Source organism: Helianthus annuus, chromosome 4, assembly GCF_002127325.2.
Source record: "Helianthus annuus cultivar XRQ/B chromosome 4, HanXRQr2.0-SUNRISE, whole genome shotgun sequence".
NCBI lineage: Eukaryota > Viridiplantae > Streptophyta > Magnoliopsida > Asterales > Asteraceae > Helianthus > Helianthus annuus.
Genome location: NC_035436.2, coordinates 91,220,715 through 91,245,490, shown reverse-complemented (window position 1 = coordinate 91,245,490; position 24,776 = coordinate 91,220,715). Strand labels below are relative to the sequence as shown.

The 24,776-nt window shown below is 39.1% G+C and overlaps 1 protein-coding gene and 1 long non-coding RNA gene across 18 annotated transcripts; both read right to left on the bottom strand.

Moving 5' to 3' along the window:
* Window positions 1-1,257: 1,257 nt before the first annotated feature.
* Window positions 1,258-3,592, bottom strand: LOC110912561 (protein N-terminal glutamine amidohydrolase). 3 transcript variants are annotated; one of them, XM_022157310.2, is made up of 6 exons: window positions 3,436-3,592; window positions 3,091-3,190; window positions 2,936-3,013; window positions 2,730-2,863; window positions 2,538-2,662; window positions 1,258-1,634 (listed from the first exon to the last, which is right to left on the bottom strand). In XM_022157310.2, exons 1-6 carry the CDS (start codon window positions 3,489-3,491, stop codon window positions 1,474-1,476), a joined length of 654 nt encoding a protein of 217 aa, XP_022013002.1. In that variant the 5' UTR covers window positions 3,492-3,592; the 3' UTR covers window positions 1,258-1,473. The 3 variants fall into 3 exon arrangements, with proteins under 3 accessions (XP_022013002.1, XP_022013003.1, XP_022013004.1); XM_022157311.2 differs by having other exon boundaries at window positions 2,730-2,860; XM_022157312.2 differs by having other exon boundaries at window positions 3,087-3,190; window positions 3,436-3,526.
* A 13,476-nt stretch (window positions 3,593-17,068) lies between these two features.
* Window positions 17,069-23,493, bottom strand: LOC110912563. 15 transcript variants are annotated; one of them, XR_002577991.2, is made up of 9 exons: window positions 23,190-23,493; window positions 22,463-22,660; window positions 22,127-22,358; window positions 21,566-21,990; window positions 20,636-20,755; window positions 19,173-20,059; window positions 18,894-19,001; window positions 18,036-18,317; window positions 17,069-17,221 (listed from the first exon to the last, which is right to left on the bottom strand). It is a non-coding gene; the product is annotated as an uncharacterized LOC110912563 (long non-coding RNA). The 15 variants fall into 15 exon arrangements; XR_002577999.2 differs by lacking the exon at window positions 17,069-17,221 and adding an exon at window positions 22,767-22,860 and having other exon boundaries at window positions 17,800-18,317; XR_004891299.1 differs by lacking the exon at window positions 17,069-17,221 and adding an exon at window positions 17,800-17,973.
* Window positions 23,494-24,776: the final 1,283 nt, after the last annotated feature.

Sequence of the window (24,776 nt, the reverse complement as noted above, 5' to 3'; positions counted from 1 at the left end):
TTTCTATCAAGACAGTTCGGTTAAATTGACTATTTATTCGAGTTGCCGGTAAAATTGTGTTGTACTTTAGTGACGTTCTTTTCCTTTTCTTCTACTATGATTTGATGTAATTGCTTTGATCCCTTTTAGCCTCGGCTTGTTTTTAGCCCCTACAAATCTTGGATCCGTCATTGCCAACAACTCAAACGAACTCAGACAAACACATAAGAGTAACAAAAGAGGAAGGTGTTAGAAGGATGTTTGACGAAGGTTAGGGTTGAATAACCTACTTCAACGATCATTAAACACCTTCAGTATGGTGACAAACCATATTCATGACGATTCAACCTCCCCTCTTTGAGTTTCTCTCCTATTTTGGTTTGTAATAGAGGTGGGTTTTTGAACCAAAACCTGAAAATTAATCCGAATAAAACTAACCTGAACTTGTGGGGGTGTTAGAATCCGAACAAGATGAAACCCGAAAGCAGTATTTGATTTGGTAATTAGGTTAAAAAGATTAATGAGGTTCACCTGATTAACCCAAATTTACATATATCTTTCTGTCAATTATGCATATTCTTACATAATCAACAGAAAAATCTCGTTTTGCTCCCACATGTTTTGTTTTTGTTGTAAACATGATAGTTCTGGTTCGTTCTTTATGTGTGTGTGTGTGTATATATATTGCTTAGTCTTCCTCCCGTATATATTGGGTGATACCCTTTAGCGTTTTCTTGTAGTTTATACAATTGGGTTGATACAGAATGGTTATGTGTTTATTGTATTTGACGTGTTTTTAGTTTACATATGTGTTTATTGCATGGGCCGAATGAATGATAATATTGGGAGTGCTTTTATTTGACACTTTGTGCTTATTATTTAATGAATATCATGTGAAGTTAAAATGTAAAATATGCATGCAACTTGTACTTAGAAACCAGAATACTGATTAACCCGACCCGAATAAACCGGAATACTAATTAGCCCAACCCGAATGAACCAGAAAAAACAAATAACCCGAATCTCATTTTGGGTGGATAAACAGGTAGGATTCCTATAATAAAAAACCCAAATACCCTGACTCCTATAATATGAAACCCGATTAAAAGAAAACAAAACAACACCCCTATTTGTAATTTAGGGTTCATCAATCTTCAGTTTTGACTTGACCCTCATAGGTTTTCATCGATTTGGACTTGCGTTTCCTCCGATTTTACTGGGTTTAATTTAGGTTAATACGATCGCCTTCACAAATTACTTATGGGCCGGCTTCGAATCAAATACAAAGAACGGGTTTATTGTTTGACAGATGTGAGTGATCTAACTAGTCAACTCTTGTTTCTTGTCCGAGTATGAGTCTAAGTCAACTTACCAATGACTTGCAATACAAGTAATTCATTTTTGCTCACATACATGTAATAATATCATCTGAAAACAGGATAATAAATCTGCAACAGATTGCAAGAAGAGGGTATTGGAAAATGAACATGAAAGCTAACTTGAAATGCAAGAAAAGAACTGTTCCAGCTGGCTCTCACCCACCAGCACACCCAATTGTTTAGTAAAAACTGCATTGACCGAGTCTTCTCCGACGTCTTCCAAAACATCTTTAGTTGACATTTCAATGAACTGGTTTAAGTTGTGCACAGTTCCATCTACAAGAACGAGTAACCAAAAAGAAAAACAGTCTGACATTTAATCAGGTTTGAGGTGATAATCACAAGTATATAACTGCTTGTCAGTTGTCTTCTTTTGACTTCTTTAGTCAACAGGCAAGGTAATTTCAGCTAACGATGGTGTCAATTTAAGTCATGTTTGCAAACGGGTCAAGTTTAAGAAACGGGATAAAGTCACTCAAAGAGTATAGAGATGGCAATGGTACGGGTAGGGCTGCAAACGAACACGAACAAGACCTTGTTCGTGTTCATTTGTTAAGGAAATATATGTGTTCACCAACTGTTTATAAACACTTACCGGACGAGATTTTATGTTCGTGTTTGTTTGATAGTATTAGGCAACGAATGCAAACGGACACATATGGAAGCAAATGAACACAAGCAAGTATGAACAGAATATATAGCACCTGATACTTATTATTTTATTTGTCGGAAATTTGAAGTATTATACAAAAATTATAAACACTAATAAACTATCGAATACAAGACACAAACGAACACGTTGGCTGTGTTGGGTTCGTTTGAAGTGCTAGGTACAGGTAATCTAAATCTCATATCCGATTGTAACCCGCAGGTAACGGGTATGCCTGTTTGTTTAAAAAGTACCCTTTGGAATTTCCATGTACATTTTTACAAACTAATTTTTATATAATTTTGTTACCCAAGAAAAATAGAAATAGAAGCTAATAAAAAGCATGTGGATTGGTAGATTCATCTATTACCAAGGACAGAGAAAAATACAAATAAAAGAAATATTTTTGGGTAAACGGGTATGTATGTTTCGGTATCGGGCTGGGTGATACCATATCCATACCTAATCCACGAAATATATTTTATTAATCCGGTCCCAAACCCGTCAAATACAAGATATTTGAAACTTACCTTGAGCAACTATGGGTTTGTACTCGGGTGGAGGAGACATCCAATTTCCCTCGGAATCCTTCATATGTCTCCTATCGGAGGCAAAATAACGGAGAAACAATGGAGCATGCACTATACGAAAGACCCTGTTCAATCCAACGTTATTATCGATTAAACAACCAACTTACTTTAGTACCAGATTTGTTTGCTTACCTTTGAAATTCAGAGAAGAGCTCAAATGAGGGCCGGATACCATCCGATACATAGGATGCTAGAGTTGATGGAAACGAGAGAGTTGAATCCAAATCCCATACTAGATCCACAGACTTTGCTTGTTTTCTTTTCTTCTGTCACAAGTTCTATGTTACTAGGGTGATATGATCAACTAAACTAAACTAAACTAATGCAGTGGAAGTTACCTGAACGCAAATAACATGGTAATCCCAGAGAATGATCCCATCGGCTCTATGGCTGGCTTTCTGATGCCACAATGGGATCTGCAGGATGTTTTGTTACAGAACATGATGAGAATGAAAAAAGGAGGGTTTTATTACGTACATACATACATACATACATGTTTATGCTCATTGGAGATGAAGACGACGAAGAGATCAGAGGCATCAACTACTCCGTCTGCACACAATTTCTTGCAGAGCAAATACACATTCTCTTCACTAGAACAAAATTTAATGTAATGAATCAACAAGCATCAAAACAAACTTCAAATCCCAAAGCAAATATTAATCCCTTTTGATTGTAAGAAAATAGGGGATCAAATCTTAAATCACAGACAGTTAGTTGTATGATTAGGGAACGACCTTGTAATCTTAAAAAAGAAAATAATCTCTATACTCGCAGTCGCAGCAGCAATAATGATGATGAAATACAAAACAGAATTGCAGGAAGAGTACTAGCATACCAGTAAGAAGGTGTGTGATGAAATTGAGAAACATCGGAGGAAGCAGAAGCCATCATCTTACTACTTACTTATTGATGTTACCACAATCTTAAACCTAGGGTTTCAATAACATCATCTATTCTAAAAAATATTCCATCTCTCTCCTTCAAGTGTTAGAGCATTCACATCCTAACCATCAAATTATGTGAGGAGAGGTTTTTATATTATAAAGGGTATAAAAAGTGGTTGTGAGTAGAGGAGAGAGAAAATTTTACTGTTCATTTGTATATTTGGGGGGACACTGTTCACCCGTTATAATTTTTTAATATATTTTGAAAGTGGTTGTGAGTGGAAGTGAGAGAAAAAGGTAATGATAATATTATTTAATTGAAAGGAGAGAGAAAAACTATTTGTTTTTAGTGAAAATATATTGATATAGGAGTTGTTTTTTAGTGTAATGTATGTATAATTTGATGGATTGGATGTGAATGCTCTTAGGGCATGTTTGGCTTAGCTTATTTTCAACTTTTGCAAAAGAACTTTTGCCTAAAATAAGTCAGAAAATCCTAACTTTTGGCAAATCCAAAGGACTTTTGCCCTTCAAAAGGAAAGCCAAACACTTTTTAAAAGTCCTTTTGCCCTTCAAAAGTCCTTTTACCCTCAAAATAAGAAACCCCAAACACCCCCTTAAAAAATATCTTTACTGTATTATATTGTATAACTATAAAAAGGCTATGTCGGTGGAACATTTTTTTATTATTATTATTTTTTTGTCTTTTTCTAGCAACCTTTGACTTTTCTTTTTTTTCTTTTTTTTCTTAATTTACGTTTTCGGCCCTTATATTTTGTGTGTTGTTTCTTAAATACCAACTTCTTTTGCAATTTACATTTTTCGTCAACTTTTTAACTTTACATTTTTACCCCTTGCACTTACGTATTTTTCCCATCTCTTGTAATATACGTTTTCGGCCCTTATGCTTTGTTTGTTGTTTCTTAAATACCAAGTTCTTTTGTAATTTACAGTTTTCGTCAACGTTTAAACTTTACGCTTTTACCCCTTGCACAATTTTTTTCTTTCTTTTTTGTGGTTTTGTTTTTTTACTTCATCATCATCATCATACTCAGTATATCCCACCAATAGCAAAGCTAATGTAGGGTCTGAGGAGGGTGAGATGTAGACAACCTTACCTCTACCTTGTAGGAATAGAGAGGCTGCTTCCATGAGACCCCCGGCTCGATAGTAGTTTTATATCAAGCCTTGGACATAAGGCACATAACACTCAGCAATTGAGACAAACACCGATTAGTGCATGTACCCCCTTGTCTTTCGGCTATCAACGCCACCACATGATGCATGATTAACCGTCCCCTTCTTTTAACGTTATTTTCACAAAATTAGTAAATAACGTTAAAATTAGTGCACTTTCACTTTAGCCCCCCAAGCGCCCACACATATATACATTATATGAGCATACCGCAAGCGGGGCGTATAACCTTTAATTTTCAGCATTGACTCTTACAACCTCCTAACTTTCTAAATACTTTCTAATCAACTTTGACGTCTTTATTTTTATTTACATGTCGCTATAAACTTAAGTTGATTAGCATTCACACTGACAACCTTTTTTACTTTGTAAATACTTTTCTAATCGAGTTTCCCACTTGATGTAAGACATGTGTCGACATACTTTGTATCGGATTAAAAATCGGGTCGCCCCGCCGCGAAGCGCGGGTGTAACACCCTAGTTTTCTTAAAAAATACAACATTTATAAAATATCCAAATTAGTACATGCACTTGGCAAAAACGCATAGAAGACGTTAAAGTATTTATATTTTTGATTTTTTGTAACTCTTTTTAAAAATCTACAAACTTATTAGTTTAAGTGTCACACCCCAACCGATGACGGAATCATCGGGGCATGGCACTGAGCGAAACAGATTATCCAGAAGTTTCCATAACAACTATCATCACTATTCAGCTTAAATAACACGTCCCATACCGTGTCCCAAATAATAAAACAAATTATTACAGATAACAACTAGCCAAATATTCTGTTCCGACAACTCAGATTCAAATAAACATAAATATTGTTCAATTGCTTCTAAAGACCCAGCCTGGCAAGATCTACAGACAACTATGCTCTAGTCGCTCTTTCCTGACAGACAACTATTTGTGGGGGGCCTCTAGAGCTTTATTCTAGCCTCGCTTTCCTAGCAAGCACACATCTTAAACACCTGTCACATACGTTAAAATAAAGTCAATACATATAATGTAAAGGTGAGCATACAAGTTTAATAATAGCATATAGAGTTCGAATAGTTTACGCGTAACCAGCACGTACACAGAGGAAAACGAAGCATGTTAATTATCGACATGGACCTATCGATACCAATGACTGCGGGTTAACTGTCCGAGACGGTTCGCAATACATGATTACCACAGTAATCCATGCAAGTAATTGTGCTTAACAACCCCCGTGTGAACGGGTGCTGAGTCCAAACTATAGTACTACGTCGTTAAGGCAGGTAGACAACATTCCACATGTAAACACAATCAACAAGCATTCATTTAGTCACGTAATACATGCGAATCGGTTAGCGTTCAAATAATTGAGTAGTGTGTTTGATAGTGATTTTGATAAGTAACGTATGTAACACCCAAAAGTGCTAAAAGCAAAAAGGGATCGAGTATACTCACAACGATTGATTGATGGATTGAAGGGAGCGCATGAGAGTAGGGTTAGCCTGAACAGTTCGATAGCATAACGATGAATACACGTAGAATGGAAAACAAGTGTAAGTGGGTCGAACAGTCTGGTCGATCGAACGGTAGGTTCGATCGGACGGGATGTTCGTTCGGTTAGACAATCCGTTCGGGCAGTCTGTGCGATCGGCCGGTAGGCTCGATCGGTTGGACTGTTCGAGTGGATTGTTTCTTCCTTTGAGTAGGATGTGTTTGTGTATGATGGTTTGAACTTTTGAAGTTTTCGTTGTAGTATTTGAAGACACTGAAGTGTTCTTACCCTTTCGGGTCGATCGATCGAACGGTCTGTTCGATCGGCTGACTTAACCGATCGGTTAGGAATTTCAGTGGTAGCCCTCAGCGGGATGTCACTCAATCGAACAGCATACTCGATCGAATAGCATGCTCGATCGGGTGGCATTCCTATACGTCCAACGAATTGAAAATCGACTAAGTGTTGAAGCATAGTATCTCATGATCCGAGGAGTAATGTTGACAAACGGCTGTTCGATCGAACATCATCTTCGTTCAATACTATACTTCACAAAATTGTCAAAGTTGTAGGGCCATATGCTAGTCGGTCGGCTGGCCCGGTCGCTCGGCTGGCATGTCCGATCGGTTGGGCTGTTCGTTCGAACAGCCTAACCGTTCGGCCAGCATCCTGACCTGGTCGACCTGTCCGTCTAACACTTGACTGTTCTAATTATTTGACGTGATATTGAGTTAGTTTGACAATGAGCTTAACCAGGGAACCTTCGTTCTTACTTGTTTCTCCTGCTCGGACAGGAATCACCCAAATCCGGTTAGTGAACGGTTCGGAATGGCGGTTTGACGTTTAACCCGAAGTCGGTGAACCTTGTGGATAGAATCCGAATCTTGAACCGCACAACCATTAGAGTGTTTGGTGAGTTGGCTCAAGCTCCGTTTCTACCGGTTTGACGACATTGAGTGTAAAAGATTTGAAAGAAAGTTGGAATTCCTTCTTTCAATCCTTCACAACATGTAAATGTTTAGATCTTTGGTAGATCTTAGCTAGTTTATGTGGAAATCGGTTAGATCCGAGTTATTCATGCTGGATTGAAACCAAAACATGGTGTTCTTGAAGAACACCATGATCACATCATCCAAGAATGCTTAGATCTTGGTGATTTCATGGTTAAAAATCAAGATTCGAAAGATAGAAAGGTGTAGGAGCATGTTTTGATCAAGAAAGTACAAGATTTAGGATGAAAACTTACCGGAATCGGAAGAAATCTGAGAAAAGAAGGGGAGCACGAGCTGGTCGGTCAGAGCATTCCAAAAGTGGTAAAGAATGACAATGACAGCCCTATTTATAGGCTCCAAAAGAGGAATGGGCTGGTCGATCGGCCAGGCATCCCGATCGGACAGCCTGCTCGATCGGACAGTCCGTCCGATCGGCTGGGCTGTTCGATCGGCTGACAGCCTGATCGATGCACAACCTGGTTCGAGTGTTTGGTGCAACGATTTTTGATATTTCGGTTTCGATTGAAGACGATACGAGTACGGTAGAGTTTCCTATCCAAATTACTTTCAGTCCCAATTACTATATCTAACATACAATCACCTATATTTCACCCTATCCTTACGTTACCATTTGTCGTAATTTGATTTTGATTGCATTCGATTTGAGTTTCGAGTTTCGATTGGTCACCACACAAAACATAAAGTAAACACGCACAGGTAACACATAAGGCACACACACACGTAAACAACAACCGAAGTTCGCGTAATTCGAGATTCGAGTTCGATGATGGTTAGATCGGTTTGATTGTTGATTAGTTAACTTTATCGCATTGTTACTTCCTACTATTCACAGTCGTAAATCGGTTCGCGTTAACACATTCGATTACTTCAATTCTTCCTTGATTACAACACTTACTCCACATAATACAATGTAAACATAAAATCGACTAATTACAGTCAAAGAAGACAAAGTTGACTTGGACTTTGACTTTGACATTCGAAAACACGGGATGTTACAGCCTCCCCTTGTTTAGGGAATTTCGTCCCGAAATTAGGCTCGAAGCTGCACAGCACCGTGAATTACCAATTTGACGCTTTAGATCTTTATTTGAACAGCTGCGGGTACTTGGCCTTCATGTCGCTTTCGAGTTCCCAAGTGAACTCTGCGCCTCGTTTGCCTTCCCATCGGACTTTCACGATAGGGATGCATGAGCGCCTGAGTTGCTTGGTTTGGTGATCCATGATTTCGACAGGCTTTTCCACGAAGTGTAACGTTTCGTTGACCTGAAGATCGTCGAGGGGTACAATCAGATCATGATCACCTAGGCATTTTCGGAGGTTCGACACATGGAAAGTTGGGTGGACGTTACTGAGTTCCTCCGGTAGTTCGAGTTTGTAGGCGACTTTTCCGATCCTTTCCAGAATCTTAAAAGGTCCAACATATTGAGGCGCTAGTTTCCCTTTCTTGCCGAATCTGACCACACCCTTCCAAGGTGATACCTTTAGGAGTACGTAGTCGCCGACGTCAAATTCAAGGGGCTTGCGTCTTCTATCGGCGTAACTTTTCTGTCTATCCCTGGCCTTTGCCAAGTTGTCGCGAATCTGGAGGATTTTGTCAGTCGTTTCCTGTAGTAACTCGGGACCGGTTAATTGCGAATGACCGATCTCGTGCCATACAATGTGCAATCGACATCTTCTTCCATATAAAGCCTCGAATGGTGCCATTTGTATGCTGGCATGATAGTTGTTGTTGTACGAGAATTCGACTATTGGTAGGTATTTGTTCCAACTACCACCGAAGTCTATGACACACGCGCGGAGCATGTCTTCAAGAGTACGGATCGTTCTTTCAGTCTGTCCGTCAGTTTGAGGATGGAATGCAGTACTCAGGTTAAGCGACGTACCAAGGGCCGCTTGAAACGTTTCCCACAATCGCGAAGTAAACCGAGCATCACGGTCTGAAATGATGTCACGAGGCGTACCATGATTACAAATGATCTCGTCGGTGTAGATTCGGGCTAGTCGTTCTACATTGTAGTCTTCCCGTATTGGCAAAAAGTGGGCGGATTTGGTCAGTCGATCAACTATAACCCAAATGCTGTCGTGACCTGATGGCGTGGGCGGAAGTTTGGTTATAAAATCCATAGCTATACTCTCCCACTTCCATGTGGGGATTGGAGGTTGTTCGAGTAAGCCGGAAGGTCGTTGATGTTCAGCTTTAACTCTCGTACAAGTCAGATAACTTCCAACATAGAGGGGGATATCCCGTTTCATACCCGGCCACCAGTACTTGTAACGAAGATCCTGGTACATTTTATCGGCACCGAGATGAATAGAATACCAGGATTTGTGGGCTTCGTTCATTATAATCTTTCGCAAATCGGTCCGCTTAGGGATCCAAATTCGGTCTAGATAATAGAAAATTCCATCTGCTTTGCTTACAAGCTGAGCTCCATTGTGATACATTCTCTCCTTCTTCAAAGTGCGTTCGTTAAAACAAGCATCCTGGGCTTCGCGGATGAGAGCTTCGAGGTTGTGCTGGGCTTGTGTATTGCGAATACTGAGCAAATAACTCCGTCTGCTGAGTGCGTCGGCTACAACATTGGCCTTGCCCGGGTGATAACGAATCTCACAGTCGTAATCGTTAAGAAGTTCTACCCATCGGCGTTGACGCATATTTAGTTCCTTCTGATTAAAGATGTGTTGTAAACTCCTGTGATCGGTGAAGATCGTACACTTGGTACCATACAGGTAGTGTCGCCAAATCTTTAATGCAAACACAACTGCGCCTAGCTCGAGATCATGGGTTGTATAGTTCTTCTCGTGGATTTTGAGCTGGCGAGATGCGTAAGCTATAACCTTGTCTCGTTGCATGAGAACACAGCCAAGCCCAAGGTTGGAAGCATCACAGTAGACAATGAAATCGTCGTTTCCGTCCGGCAACGTGAGAACGGGAGCATTGCAGAGCTTGCGCTTAAGGGTTTGAAAAGCAGATTCTTGTTCAGTTCCCCAAACAAAAGACCTGTCTTTGTGGGTAAGAGCGGTAAGCGACACAACGATCTTAGAGAATCCTTCGATAAATCGTCGATAATAACCCACTAATCCAAGAAATGATCGGACTTCAGACGGGTTCTTTGGCGTAATCCAGCTTCTGATTGTTTCAATCTTCGCGGGATCGACATGAATACCCTGACTATTCACGATGTGAGCCAGAAATTGAACCTCCTCCAACCAGAATTCGCACTTGGAGAACTTGGCGTATCGTTGGTTCCCCTGGAGTAACTCGAGAACCAAACGTAGATGTTGCGCGTGTTCGGCTTTCGACTTGGAATAAATCAAGACATCGTCGATGAACACAATGACGAAACGATCAAGATAAGGTTTACACACGCGATTCATCAGATCCATAAAAACCGCGGGCGCATTGGTTAGACCAAAAGGCATAACAACGAACTCATAGTGGTCGTATCGAGTGCGAAAGGCTGTTTTGGGTATATCATCCTCTTGGATGCGCAACTGATGATAGCCTGAACGTAGATCGATCTTCGAGAAACACTTGGCATCTTGCAGCTGATCAAATAAGTCATCATTTCGCGGCAAAGGGTAACGGTTCTTGATGCTCAGCTTATTCAATTCCCGATAGTCGATGCACATCCTGAACGACCCATCCTTCTTTTTGACGAAAAGGACTGGCGCGCCCCAAGGAGAGGTGCTCGGGTGAATGAAGCCTTTTTCAAGTAACTCCTGGAGTTGGTTTGAGAGTTCCCTCATTTCGGATGGCGCGAGTCGATAAGGGGCTTTGGCAACAGGGTTAGCTTCAGGAATAAGGTCGATACGAAAGTCGATATCACGACTTGGCGGTAGTCCAGGAAGATCATCAGGGAACACCTGAGGAAATTCACGAACCACTGGAACGTCTTTGACTTCAACCTTCTTTCTCTTTTCCTTCTCCGCTACTACAATGTTGGCCAAGAAAGCGCTGTATTCCTTGCGGAGGTACTTGCTAGCTTGGATGCATGACATGAGTTTGAGGCCTTTTGCAGCTGTTTCACCGTACACACACAATAGATCACCATTCGTGAGCGAGAATCAAATCATCTTTTCAAAGCACACAACTTCGGCATGGTTTTCGCGAAGAAAGTCCATGCCTACTATGACGTCAAAACTTCCGAGTTGCATGGGGATAAGGTCGATTGGGAAGATGTGATTGTTGAGCTCTAGGGTACAATCACGAAGAACAGAGTTAACAGCGACGGTTCTTCCCGTAGCAACTTCGACTTCGAATGACGAGGGGAGATAAGAATGCTTACGACTAAGGAGCTTCTCAAATTCAAACGACACAAAGCAGTTATCGGCTCCAGTATCAAACAAACATGACGCATAAATACCATTCACAAGGAACGTACCATTAACCACGTTGTTGTCAGCCTGGGCTTGACGGGCGTTGATGTTAAAGGTTCTGGCACGGGCTGCTTGCTGTTGCTGCTGAGGCTGCTGCTTTTGCTGCTGCTGCTGGGGTTCTTATTTCACAACCCGGTTCGGGCACATGTTTGCAAAGTGGTCAGGGTCACCACATGCAAAGCAGACTCGAGCATTGACCGCGGGTGCTTGAGCTGCAGGTTGGCCTTGAGGGGCTGGAAGTAGAGCTTGATGAGCGGCGGCTTGAACTGGGGCTTGACGGGGACCATAGCGACAGTTCACAGTGAAATGCCCGTAAAGGTTGAAGTGGGCGCAGAAATGACAGGCGATTCCCACCTGGTGATGGTATGAGTATGTTGGGCAGAGCGGGTGGGGACCTGTGTAAGCGCTCTTAGCTGGCGGCGCATTGATCACTGGAGCTTGCCGATGGTGAGACTGCTGTTGAGCCGGTACGGCTTGCAGAGGGGCAGCAGTTGTTGTCACAGCGCAGTTCTTGTTGTTGGAGCTGTTGTTGTTGTGCTTCTTCTTTCTTCTTAATGACTTGGAGGGTTGAGTGGTGGTGGTGTCGACGGTTGATGTGGCGGTGGCTTGGTGCAAAGACTTAGTGTGCTTATCCCAAAAACCAGACTTTACCCGCTTGTCATTTATCTCAGCGGCAAGCAGGTAGGTCTCTTCAATCGATGATGGCTTGGCGGCATGAACGAAATCGGCAACACAATCGGGTAGGGCTCGAATATACTTCTTGATGGCCATATCTGACGTTTTAACCTGATCGGGACAAATGATGCTGAGCTGTTTAAAGCGTGCAGTCAAGGCAGCGTTGTCTCCATCCTTCTGCTTGATGTTCCAAAACTCGTCCTCCAGCTTTTAGCGTTCATGGGGAGGGAAAAATTCGTCCATCATAATAGCCTTTAACTCCTCCCAAGTCAGCTCATAAGTTGCATCATTTCCGCGCTTGTTTCGTTCGGTCGTCCACCAGTCTAGAGCTCGGGACTGGAAGACGCCTGTAGCATTGAGGGTGCGGAGATTCTCAGGACAGCCGCTTTGGCGCAGAGTGACTTCAACTGAATCGAACCATTGAAACATGGCGGTAGGGCCATCTTTTCCGGTGAATTCTTTGGGTCCGCATGCTTTAAACTGTTTGAAGCTGAAACCAGTCTTGTTGGCATCCTTAGGAGCATCGATTCGCAACTCCTCAGATGACTTGCTGGCGTTTTCAAAGACATCGCTCACAGCTTTTGCCACACTCTTGGCGATGATAGTAGCGAGACGCCTGTCTCTCTTCTCTTGGCGGGTAAGTGGGGTTCGGTGTCCAGATGACGACATGGTCTGCAATAGACATCGTCATAGGTATCAGACACAACAATCGAATCTCACCTCACACGTCTACTACTTACTAAAGCTTAGAGGTACGTCGAAACACGCATCACATATTGACGTAAACACAAATTCACAGGTTCACATAATCACAGAAGCACATAGAGCACAGAATCACAGAAGCACGTAAGCACAGAACCATAGATGCAGTCAGAATACAGAAACCTATCATTCAAAGCTCGCGAGTCGTTCGTATATAGCGGTCGCGTATAGTATATCGAATAGTATCGCATATTCGTATTGTATGTCGAGTATAGCATAGTATAGCGTATATCCTAGCATAGTATCGTCTAGATTTGTAACGACTTGTTACCGTTTTGAGGTAGAAGAGCAATGCGAATCGTGTGTGTTGATCAAAATTGTAGCAAAAATCGAGCGAACATCAGAATAAAACACATAAACAGATAATCACACATAAAGCACATAAAATCGACGAATTATCAGAGTCGGCAGTTGCGGGCTCAGAATCGAAACACATAAAATCGAGAAATAGATTGTCTGCGGCTACTAGACATAGACTACCCAAGGTGATCCGACTATTCGCAGTAGACTTGTCTTCACTTTTTGACTTTTGGGATCGCGTTTCTGCCTCGATTCTTGGGCTTTCAACGCGTATTCCCTAGGTCATACTTGTGAGTTCAGGTCGTTGGAGTCCGTTGAGGCTTTGGTGAGATGAGAAAAAGTTGGATCAAGTTGCCAAGGTTCGGGTTTCACCCCTGACTTAGCAATTTCTTCCTTGTTTTAGTAAAGTTTGAGGAGTTTATTCATCAAAATATGGATTTCACTCCTGATTTGGTATAATTCTCCTCGTTTGTTATTGAAAATAATGAGGAATTCATTGATAAATTGACAAAATCAGCATTGTTCAACGATTTAGTCGAGAGTTTGCGGCTTTCACACCTAATCTCGACCAAATCGCTTGACCCTTTTTGAAAATTCGTGGGCAGTGATAGCGAAGAATATCAGAATATAGCACATAAGCTTGGTCTGTTGGTTCCTAACTATAGTCTAGGTCTATAGGACAGCGACCCGGACTAGGTCGTGTCTAGCCTAATTCCCTATAGTTATGGCTCTGATACCAATCTGTCACACCCCAACCGATGGCGGAATCATCGGCGCATGGCACTGAGCGAAATAGATTGTCCAGAAGTTTCCATAACAACTATCATCACTATTCAGTTTAAATAACACGTCCCATACCGTGTCCCAAATAATAAAACAAATTATTACAGATAACAACTAGCCAAATATTCTGTTCCGACAACTCAGATTTAAATAAACATAAATATTGTTCAATTGCTCCTAAAGACCCAGCCTGACAAGATCTACAGACAACTATGCTCTAGTCGCTCTTTCCTGACAGACAACTATTTGTTGGGGGCCTCTAGAGCTTTATTCTAGCCTCGCTTTCCTAGCAAGCAAACATCTTAAACACCTGTCACATACGTTAAAATAAAGTCAATACATATAATGTAAAGGTGAGCATACAAGTTTGATAATAGCATATAGAGTTCGAATAGTTTACGCATAACCAGCACATACACAGAGGAAAACGAAGCATGTTAATTATCGACATGGATTTATCGATACCAATGACTGTGGGTTGACCGTCCGAGACGGTTCGCAATACATGATTACCACCGTAATCCATGCAAGTAATTGTCCTTAACAACCCCCGTATGAACGGGTGCTGAGTCCAAACTATAGTACTACGTCGTTAAGGCAGGTAGACAGCATTCCACGTGTAAACACAATCAACAAGCATTCATTTAGTCACGTAATACATGCGAATCGGTTAGCGTTCAAATAATTGAGTAGTGTGTTTGATAGTGATTTTGATAAGTAACGTATGTAACACCCAAAAGTGCTAAAAGCAAAAAGGGATCGAGTATATTTACAGCGATTGATTGATGGATTGAAGGGAGCGCTTGAGAGTAGGGTTAGCCTGAACAGTTCGACAGCATAACGATGAATACACGTAGAATGGAAAACAAGTGTAAGTGGGTCGAACAGTCTGGTCGATCGAACGGTAGGTTCGATCGGACGGGATGTTCGTTCGGTTAGACAATCCATTCGGGCAGTCTATGCGATCGGTCGGTAGGCTCGATCGGTTGGATTGTTCGAGTGGATTGTTTCTTCCTTTGAGTAGGATGTGTTTGTGTATGATGGTTTGAACTTTTGAAGTTTTCGTTGTAGTATTTGAAGACACTGAAGTTTTCTTACCCTTTCGGGTCGATCGATCGAACGGTCTGTTCGATCGTCCGGCTTAACCGATCGGTTAGGAATTTCAGTAGTAGCCCTCAGCGGGATGTCACTCAATCGAACACCATACTCGATCGAATAGCATGCTCGATCGGGTGGCATTCCTATACGTCCAACGAATTGAAAATCGACTAAGTGTTGAAGCATAGTATCTCATGATCTGAGGAGTAATGTTGACAAACGTTGTTCGATCAAACATCGTCTTCGTTCAATACTACACTTCACGAAATTGTCTAAGTTGTAGGGCCATATGCTAGTCGGTCGGCTGGCCCGGTCGATCGGCTGGCATGTCCGATCGGTTGGGCTGTTCGTTCGAACAGCCTAACCGTTCGGCCAGCATCCTGACCTCGTCGGCCTGTCCGTCTAACACTTGACTGTTCTGATTATTTGACGTGATATTGAGGTAGTTTGACAATGAGCTTAACCAGGGAACCTTCGTCCTTACTTATTTCTCCTGCTCGGACAGGAATCACCCAAATCCGGTCAGTGAACGGTTCGGAATGGCGGTTTGACGTTTAACCCGAAGTCGGTGAACCTCATGGATAGAATCCGAATCTTGAACCGCACAACCATTAGAGTGTTTGGTGAGTTGGCTCAAGCTCCGTTTCTACCGGTTTGACGGCATTGAGTGTAAAAGAATTGAAAGAAAGTTGTAATTCCTTCTTTCAATCCTTCACAACATGTAAATGTTTAGATCTTTGGTAGATCTTAGCTTATTTATGTGGAAATCGGTTAGATCCGAGTTATTCATGGTGGATTGAAGCCAAAACATGGTGTTCTTGAAGAACACCATGATGACATCATCCAAGAATGCTTAGATCTTGGTGATTTCACGGTTAAAAATTAAGATTCGAAAGATAGAAAGGTGTAGGAGCATATTTTGATCAAGAAAGTACAAGATTTAGGATGAAAACTTACCGGAATCGGAAGAAATCTGAGAAAAGAAGGGGAGCACGAGCTGGTCGGTCAGAGCTTTCCAAAAGTGGTAAAGAATGACAATGACAGCCCTATTTATAGGCTCCAAAAGAGGAAAGGGCTGGCCGATCGGCCAGGCATCCCGATCGGACAGCCTGCTCGATCGGACAGTCCGTCCGATCGGCTGGGCTGTTCGATCGGCTGACAGCCTGATCGATGCACAGCCTGGTTTGAGTGTTCGGTGCGACGATTTTTGATATTTCGGTTTCGATTGAAGACGATACGAGTACGGTAGAGTTTCCTATCCAAATTACCTTCAGTCCCAATTACTATATCTAACATACAATCACCTATATTTCACCCTATCCTTATGTTACCATTTGCCGTAATTTGATTTTGATTGCATTCGATTTGAGTTTCGAGTTTCGATTGGTCATCATACAAAACATAAAGTAAACACGCACAGGTAACACATAAGGCACACACACGTAAACAACAACCGAAGTTCGCGTAATTCGAGATTCGAGTTCGATGATGGTTAGATCGGTTTGATTATTGTTACTTCCTACTATTCACAATCATAAATCGGTTCGCGTTAACACATTCGATTACTTCAATTCTTCCTTGATTCTTCCTTGATTACAACACTTACTCCACATAATACAATTTAAACATAAAATCGACTAATTACAGTCAAAGAAGTCAAAGTTGACTTGGACTTTGACTTTGACTTTGACATTCGAAAACACGGGGTGTTACATTAAGACTTTTTAACAAACCTTGGATTTTTATAACTTATATACTAATTAAGCTTTTTATAAGAAATTTATTAAGTTTAGGATTTATGAACTTTATACGATATGAAAAGCTAAAGTTTATTATAATTAGATAAATCAATTATGAAAATTAAATGTATGTAGGTAAGGAGCCAACCGACCTCCCCGACCCTCTCTTCACTCAAACATCCTCTTCAAGATGAAATTTTGGCCTGGTACCCATGTCAGGTGAGGAAACACCTAGTATAAACCGACGGTTTATCCTTCTGTAGTGGTCTCGTCAAGAATGGTTAATTCTTAATCTTTCCTCGATGATGTTCTAAGTCTTATCTTCAAAACAAAACACTATGAGACTTGTTATATATTATAAGTTTATAACGTATGATATAACAATAATCTATTATATATAATAAACTAGGTTATTCCCCGGGTAGATACCCGGATAGGAAAATTTAAATTATAATCAAAAGCAACAATAATATAAAATAATGGTAACAATTATCAATGAAAATTGTTTATTACAGATTATTATCTAATTATGACAATTTAATATCACATAACAACCATTCGAATCCACATCAAATACACCCCAAACAATTTTCATTGATAATTGTTACCATTATTTTCTACCCGGGTTGGAAAATATAAATTAAATTAATCATAAGTGTATGGATAAAAGTAACCCGAAACACCAAATAGCACAATGGTCATGCGATTGCAAAAAAAAATGTTTTTTTTTTAACTTGGAACCTGTATATCATGGCAAAAATAAATATTATCATTAATATGTTTTAATGATAATATGAAACATGACTAATAGAAACATAGAGGGTTATATAAATCGTAACCTTCCCTATGAATAACTTCTAAATCGTAACCATTGGAGCAATATAATCAGGAGCGCCAACTGCTAAATAAGCCTAAATGCCCCCACTTTAGAATTTAAATGAAGAAATCATAAATTATCTATGCAACTCAAAAAATGAATAGAAGAGATAACATAACACATCAAAAGTCAAAAACTCGTCTTCTTTTAAATGAAAAGTCTGATGCAAATACTCTTTGCCGAGCAAAATAGTATCCTGCATATCATATGATGGTCAAAATAGTTGTGATTTTAGATTATAGTCAAACATATACGTACCATAAAATCAACGCATTCATTATTTTCATTATATTCCTTAAGTGCCAGGTTCCAAAACTTTTTGAAGATCAAAACCGGATTCAGTTGAAAGCCCATCAAGAGATCTTCCAATAACCTGTTGATTTAAATCACTAGTTCAAAAGAAGAAGGAAATCGTGATGCAGGCTGGTCCCTGACCCGTGGGCTCATTGCAGCCATAGTTCGGTCCACAGACCGGTTTACTGAAGCCACAGAGCTCTTATTTCTCCCTAGTTTTGGAGATTTTGGCCGCGTGACTGGTATCTATAAACACATAGATATAATTACACAAGATAAACCAGAAAATGAACTAAACATATTACTATTACTATGAGTCTATTACTATTACTATTACATAAAACACAACCTTTTAGTAAGAATTTTACATTTACAACCCTACACTTTAATTAATAAACTTATTTTTTATCTTCTTCTTTAATCAATTTACACTTACATCCCTACAATCAACTTATCTTTTTCCTTTTTTAACCAATTTATATTTCTACCACTAAACTTTAATAAATTTATCAGATAACGAATTTAGGTTTAACATCTTTGTAAAACAACATTTTAAAGTTCATCTTTAAACAACGTTTGGATGTTTAAAATGACCCACTTTCAAAACCGAACATCCCCTCCGTTTATAAAGTTTAATAAAGTTATCACATATCGGTTTAATATCTTCGTAAAACGATGTTTTTAAAGTTGGTTTTTATACAATGTTTCAATGTATTAAACCATCCACTTTCAAACGCCTGACTGTTATTTCCCACCACAACGCACGTTTCCATCGCAACGCGAGGGGTATAAACTCGTTGAAAATAATTTCACATAAAATACCTTCTTGAGTTCCACTTTAGGAGGGGGCTCTTTGTAAAAACTCGGCATCGGTGCTGCTTTGAAAGTCAAACTCTTTCTTAACTTCTTGATTTCAGCTTCTTGGCTTACCTGCATTTATAGCCCAACAATTTAAAAGTGTCGATTCTGTTAAAAAATTCATAGACTAACAAAGTCAAAGTAAAAGTGTCGGACTGAATGTTTAACGACTGAACCAGTTATGATTTGTTAAAAATTTCTAAGTTTCACATAAAATGCATAGAATAGAATAAAACCATGTACCTCTTGATAGAACGCCAATCGTGGAGTGAAAAGGGGTTGACATGGCGAAAGAAGACAGCAGAACCCAGACCAGCAGTGCTGACTGGTGAGGAGTTTCGAGTAATCAACGAAGAAACGGAATTAGAAGGAAATCCATTGATTTTTCTTTGGCTCCTTCCGGAGAAAAAACATGGAGGAAGATGCTGAAAATGTTGCTGACCATGCAGCCAGACGATTGCTTCAATTTGCTGTTCAATTGAATCTATCTTGAAACTGTTCGAGATGTTGAAACTGTTCGTTCTTCCACTTCAACCGATCTTGAACGTCTCTAGTTCTTCTTCCAGTTTACTTATCACCTCGTCTCTCGAAATCAGATCCCTTGCTGTTTGTGTTTTGTCGGATATTTCGACAATTTTTTGTATCTTTAAGTGGTAAAACTCTCTTTAAATCTTCTATCTCCATGTTGCAAGAATCAAGACTCGACTTTAAAGATTCTGAAACGGTTTTTGCTTCTTCCAGAGCCAAGACGACTTCTTTGTTTCACCCTCAAACTTTTTAACTTTTTATCCGTATTCATACCGAAGCTTTTCAGTTGCAGAATTAAGGTGTTTTAACGGCGATTCTTTTTCTTGGAAACTTGATTTGAGGTCTTGATGGAGTTGAGTCAATGTAGATAACTCATCAGATTTGATACTCAGTTGTTGGGCTTGTTTTTCAGATTGCGACTTTGCTTCTTGAAGTTTCGTTATCAGTTCGTCTTGAGCTCTTTTCAAGTTGTTGCTCAAATCGGTCTTGATATGAATTTCTTCTTCGAGTTTTTCGTTTTGTGCTCTAACTTGTTATAGTGCTTCATGAAATTTCATTTCTTTATGATCAATCATTGTATGTGTGGTGAATGTCAAGGCTTCCTGCTTAATTACGACATAAAAAACCACCACCTGTCAGTCAACTACATAAGTCTAATTGCTTATGAATATTTAGAAAAAAAATGATGGCTAGCTAGTTGTCCGAAAGTCTGCTGTTAGAAAAGCTTACTGCTGCTCAAAGATATATAAAACTTTCTTTAAATGATTTTTAGAAATTATGCAGACATCATTTATATAATTACATTTGTTCTCACATCAAGTAACCAACAATCAGAACCAGCCTATCATGACCTCATTTATTCATGTCCAACCGCCACTCAAGGTTTAAAAGTACGGAAGCTGCGCCTCGAGGCGTTTTCCCTTCGCCTCACGAGGCGTACGCCTCAAGGCGAACTGAGGCGGAATTAAAAAAATATATAAAAATTATATATCTTATAAAGAACTTTACTTGTTTCTCATGGGCATAAATACTTTACAAAATAAATACTTTACAAAATAAATGAGGTGTGTATGTAAAGTTAAAAAGTGTATAGATCATGAAATAACCATCACGTAAAGAAGCGGCCGGAGATTGTTGGTAAAATACAACATTAATCCATCTGTAAATGAACAAAATACCTCAGATGCAGCAAGGCGGTTGGCAAACTTTAGGCAAGAAATACGGCCGACTTCACAGCGGCAAATATCGGCAACTGTCGTATCACTGTTCGTGCGGTTCCGTTTTTTCGTCATCCTTTACTACAAAAGTAAAAGAAACTTCATTAGATTCCATGCTCTAACATTAACAATCAAGAAACACATAAAATATACCATTTATGTTATAAAATGTAAATGGGTCAACACACATAATTGTGATTTTGTAAATACAGCCAAGCAGTTTAAGTAACAGGATTAATAAATATTCCAAACCTCACCTAGAAGGCTTATCCCACCATCAAATAAGAGACCTGATCAAATCTTCACATTTTGACCTTTTTATTAACTAACCCAAAAGTATTACAGTACCATTCTTTTATAGAGCAATACAAATTCAACCCAATTTTTCAACACCTTAACTCCAATTCTACTGGCAGATCTCGAACCTTTAACCTCAAGGGAAGCAACATCTTAACTCCAATTTCAAAGGCTTTGCCAATTGGACCCAACCCACACCCCTATTGTATTTATTTGGAAAATACCTAATGTTTATATGCGTAGTATATATAATAAAAATATCGAATTATAATATAGTGATATTAAAGGTTGAAGTAAATATGTCATTCAAAAAAAAAATGTATACAAATATTAATTAAAATATTTATTTGTTTCTTTAATTGTGGTGAAGATAATGCTCATGATGGTGAAGGTATGCTAAAGAAAAATGTTGATTCACGATGTTTATTTTCTTTTCCCAACATGTTTCCTTTCTTTTTTTATTGACCTATTTTAAGTATGGAATAATGGTTTTTTTAGTATTGGTCATTATTTTTAGTATGACTAATCTTTAAACCAATTTGACCAATTACCCGATTCACCCGACCCACCCATGTTGCCAACTATACTAAATACCTGGTTGTAATTGGACTGTATAGGTTGCAACTCAGCAAGTTGGTGGAGCAGCCTGAATTTCGACTAAAGATGTGAAACCAAGATGGATGGCTGCCCGTCTCAGAAATATTCTAAGATCCTGTTTACTGATACTTCCAATCGGATTAACATCTGCAGACCAAATCCAATTTGTAACCTATTATCCGGCTGATCCAACCCACCCATTTCCACCTGGTTTCCACACATGCAAGCCAAAACCACTTCCACAACCCATCAAGCAACCAAACCTACTACACCCTACCAGCCATGATACGCCTACGCAAATTATATCGGTAGATAAAAGATTTAAACATTTACGTCATATAAATGTTTGTTGGACAACCCAAACCATACCAGTTTTGAACAAATACTTAAAAAAATCCTCGGTTTAATGCGTTTACTCAGCCCTAGAAAAAATAAAACAGTAATGTAAGTGTAGCTCTACATGAATATACCGTTATGAGCATAGCCTGATTACCAAATCAATCAAATTACATCCCACAAAAAAAACATGATTGATTAAAAAACAACACCAGAACGTACCAGAACAGGAAAAGGTCTTAATCATCAATTTTCAGTACTCTCTCTTTCTAACTTTAAAGGTCTTGTAGTCAAGGAAAAAAGCGCAAAATACATAAATATAACATCAGTGATTAACATTGCTCGAGTCGAAGCTGCTCGAAGAGCTTTTGCAGAATATTGTGTAGGAAAGAAGATTAAGTGATCGATTGTTATCGACTCTGCTAAGGCCATTCATCCGCTTGACACCAAGCACCTTCAAGGAAACATAAACTTCATGTTAAACCAACTTAATGAATATGGAAAGTAATTTTTAAACACAATATCACTAACTATTAACTTATATTTCAATCCAAATACCATTACATCAATCCTTATCCCGCCTGTCATGAAAATGCAGCTCTATAATAGATTGCAGGATCTTCTCACTTATGCATAAAACCAACAACCACCGATGGTAGAGATCGACCAAAATCACAACCGTATGCATAACTGAACCATTTTTTACCGCTTACATGATACACACCTTCACCTCGTTTGGCACTTTGAACATACAATCTACAAAAGTAAACTTATTATCCAACAAATATAAAGCCACAAAGAAGAGAAATCATCAATTAGAATCACAATAACCTAAATTTTTGCCATATCTCTACACACATACAATTTTTTGTGATAATACACCTAAATGAGTAAGACGGCTATGAGTTAGGACACATGCCCCTAATGATCCAACAACAATGTAGATAGTTGCACGCCTACACGTATAACAACATTGAAATATTAAGATTTAGATGAGCAAACTGATACATAAACCTCCACTTGATCATGATGAATTAATCAAGCACACATTATAAAGCCCCACATCATAAGATATACCCAAAATACCAAAAATCATAAACGACCCATACAATAAATTAAACCACCAAAACAAATTAAAAAAAAAAAAAACAATAAACACTCAACTATCCCAAAATCAAACATGCAAATCAAAAAATATACCCAAAACACCAAAACCCTAAACGATTCACACAACAAATTAAACCCTCAAATCAAAACATCAAACAAAAATCAAGATCTCACATACCAGTGAAAATGAAACCGGCTAACGACAGTCATGCTGATGAAGAAATCAAACCAAAAGAGGCTAAATGCCCATGGTTTGTATCCAGGATTGGAGATGAGTAAACCAGAAGGAAAAATTTAGGGTTTTAGAAAAGAAGCGTTATGCGAATATGGATATCCATTTGCTAGAAGAAGTGGAGATGTGATCCTAACTGATGTAGATTAATTTCAAGGGAGAGGAGATACAAAGAAATGACTGAAGAGTGTTGGTCACAAAGAGAAGAGAAGCGGCGGTGAATGAGATGCAGATCTAGATTTAGGGTTTTAGAACATTTAAATACTCGGGTCATAAAATGGATCCCTTGTCTGCCCGTATATAGGAAAAAAGGACCCGATTTTTTCCCGCCAAAATGCACAATTTAGAGGCCTCCTAGCATAATATATCAGCAAAATTTAACACATTTATTATATATAATAGATGAGAAGTTTTGGGCTGATGTGGCAGCTTCTTAGAGCTTCTCACAATGGGTTTTGGCGGGAAACTTCTCGGATCAATATATCGAACGCGGAGCATGATTTGAGCAACCCGACCCGTTATACTCGGATGGTATAAATTCCTCTAAAAAACACGCTCTCTTTTTTCTAAACCCTAGATCTTAATCTTCTTCCTTCTGATGTACTCTTTCTCTTCTCTTCTGATCCAAGGATTTTGATTTGTGTTATTTGTCCTCTGTAATTCTTTCCATTCAAGGATCCTGATTTGGCACAAGGGATATATTTTTTATTTCTATCTAGATCCATCTTGTGGGTGTTACCCGATTTGGGTTTTTCTTTTTTCAAAATTGAAAAAAGCAAAATTCTTAATGTTTTGTTGATTAGTAGTACTGAAAACGCGATTGGTGTTTCAGATTTGGGCAAGTTTCGATTTGATGGCTAAATTGGACGTCACGATGACAGAACTGGTAGACTATGTGCAGGTGAACCAAGAAATCATCTCATAGGTGCTTTTATTCACCTTTTCATAACTAATTGAGCGGCTTCAGTTTCTTTTATTCGCAATAGTTATTATAATAGAAACCAGGAAGTAACATCATTTTGTGTTGTGTTTTCTTTTGTTTTCATTAGCATGTGTGTATAAATTTTTGATAAGAGATTGCTTGTGTTTGTGAATTGGTACAGGTAAATTTTGGTTGTTCTATATCATAAATGACTTAGCCATGTGCTTATGAGTCTTATATATGAAACGATCATCTGTGAAAAAGCACCAGTGTCATTTGCTATAGTACATGTTATGTGGAGCAGATAAGCATGATAAAAGAGCATATCTCACATCACTAATTTATAAGGTATAAGTTCCTTTTCATTGGCACATGTTAACATTCTGTAATCAACAGGTAAATTGGTTTTAAGAGGATTTACCATATATTTCATATGTTTATTTGAGTCTTTATGGACTGTGACACCTCGGATCTTTCCGGATAACCTTTCGATGTAACAAACGTGTACTTATGTCAAATAAACAAACAACCACATGTGTTACTGTATGCTTGATTTATTCATGTAACAATAAATAAGATCATATTAATTCTTAGAAAAAACAATTTTAGCT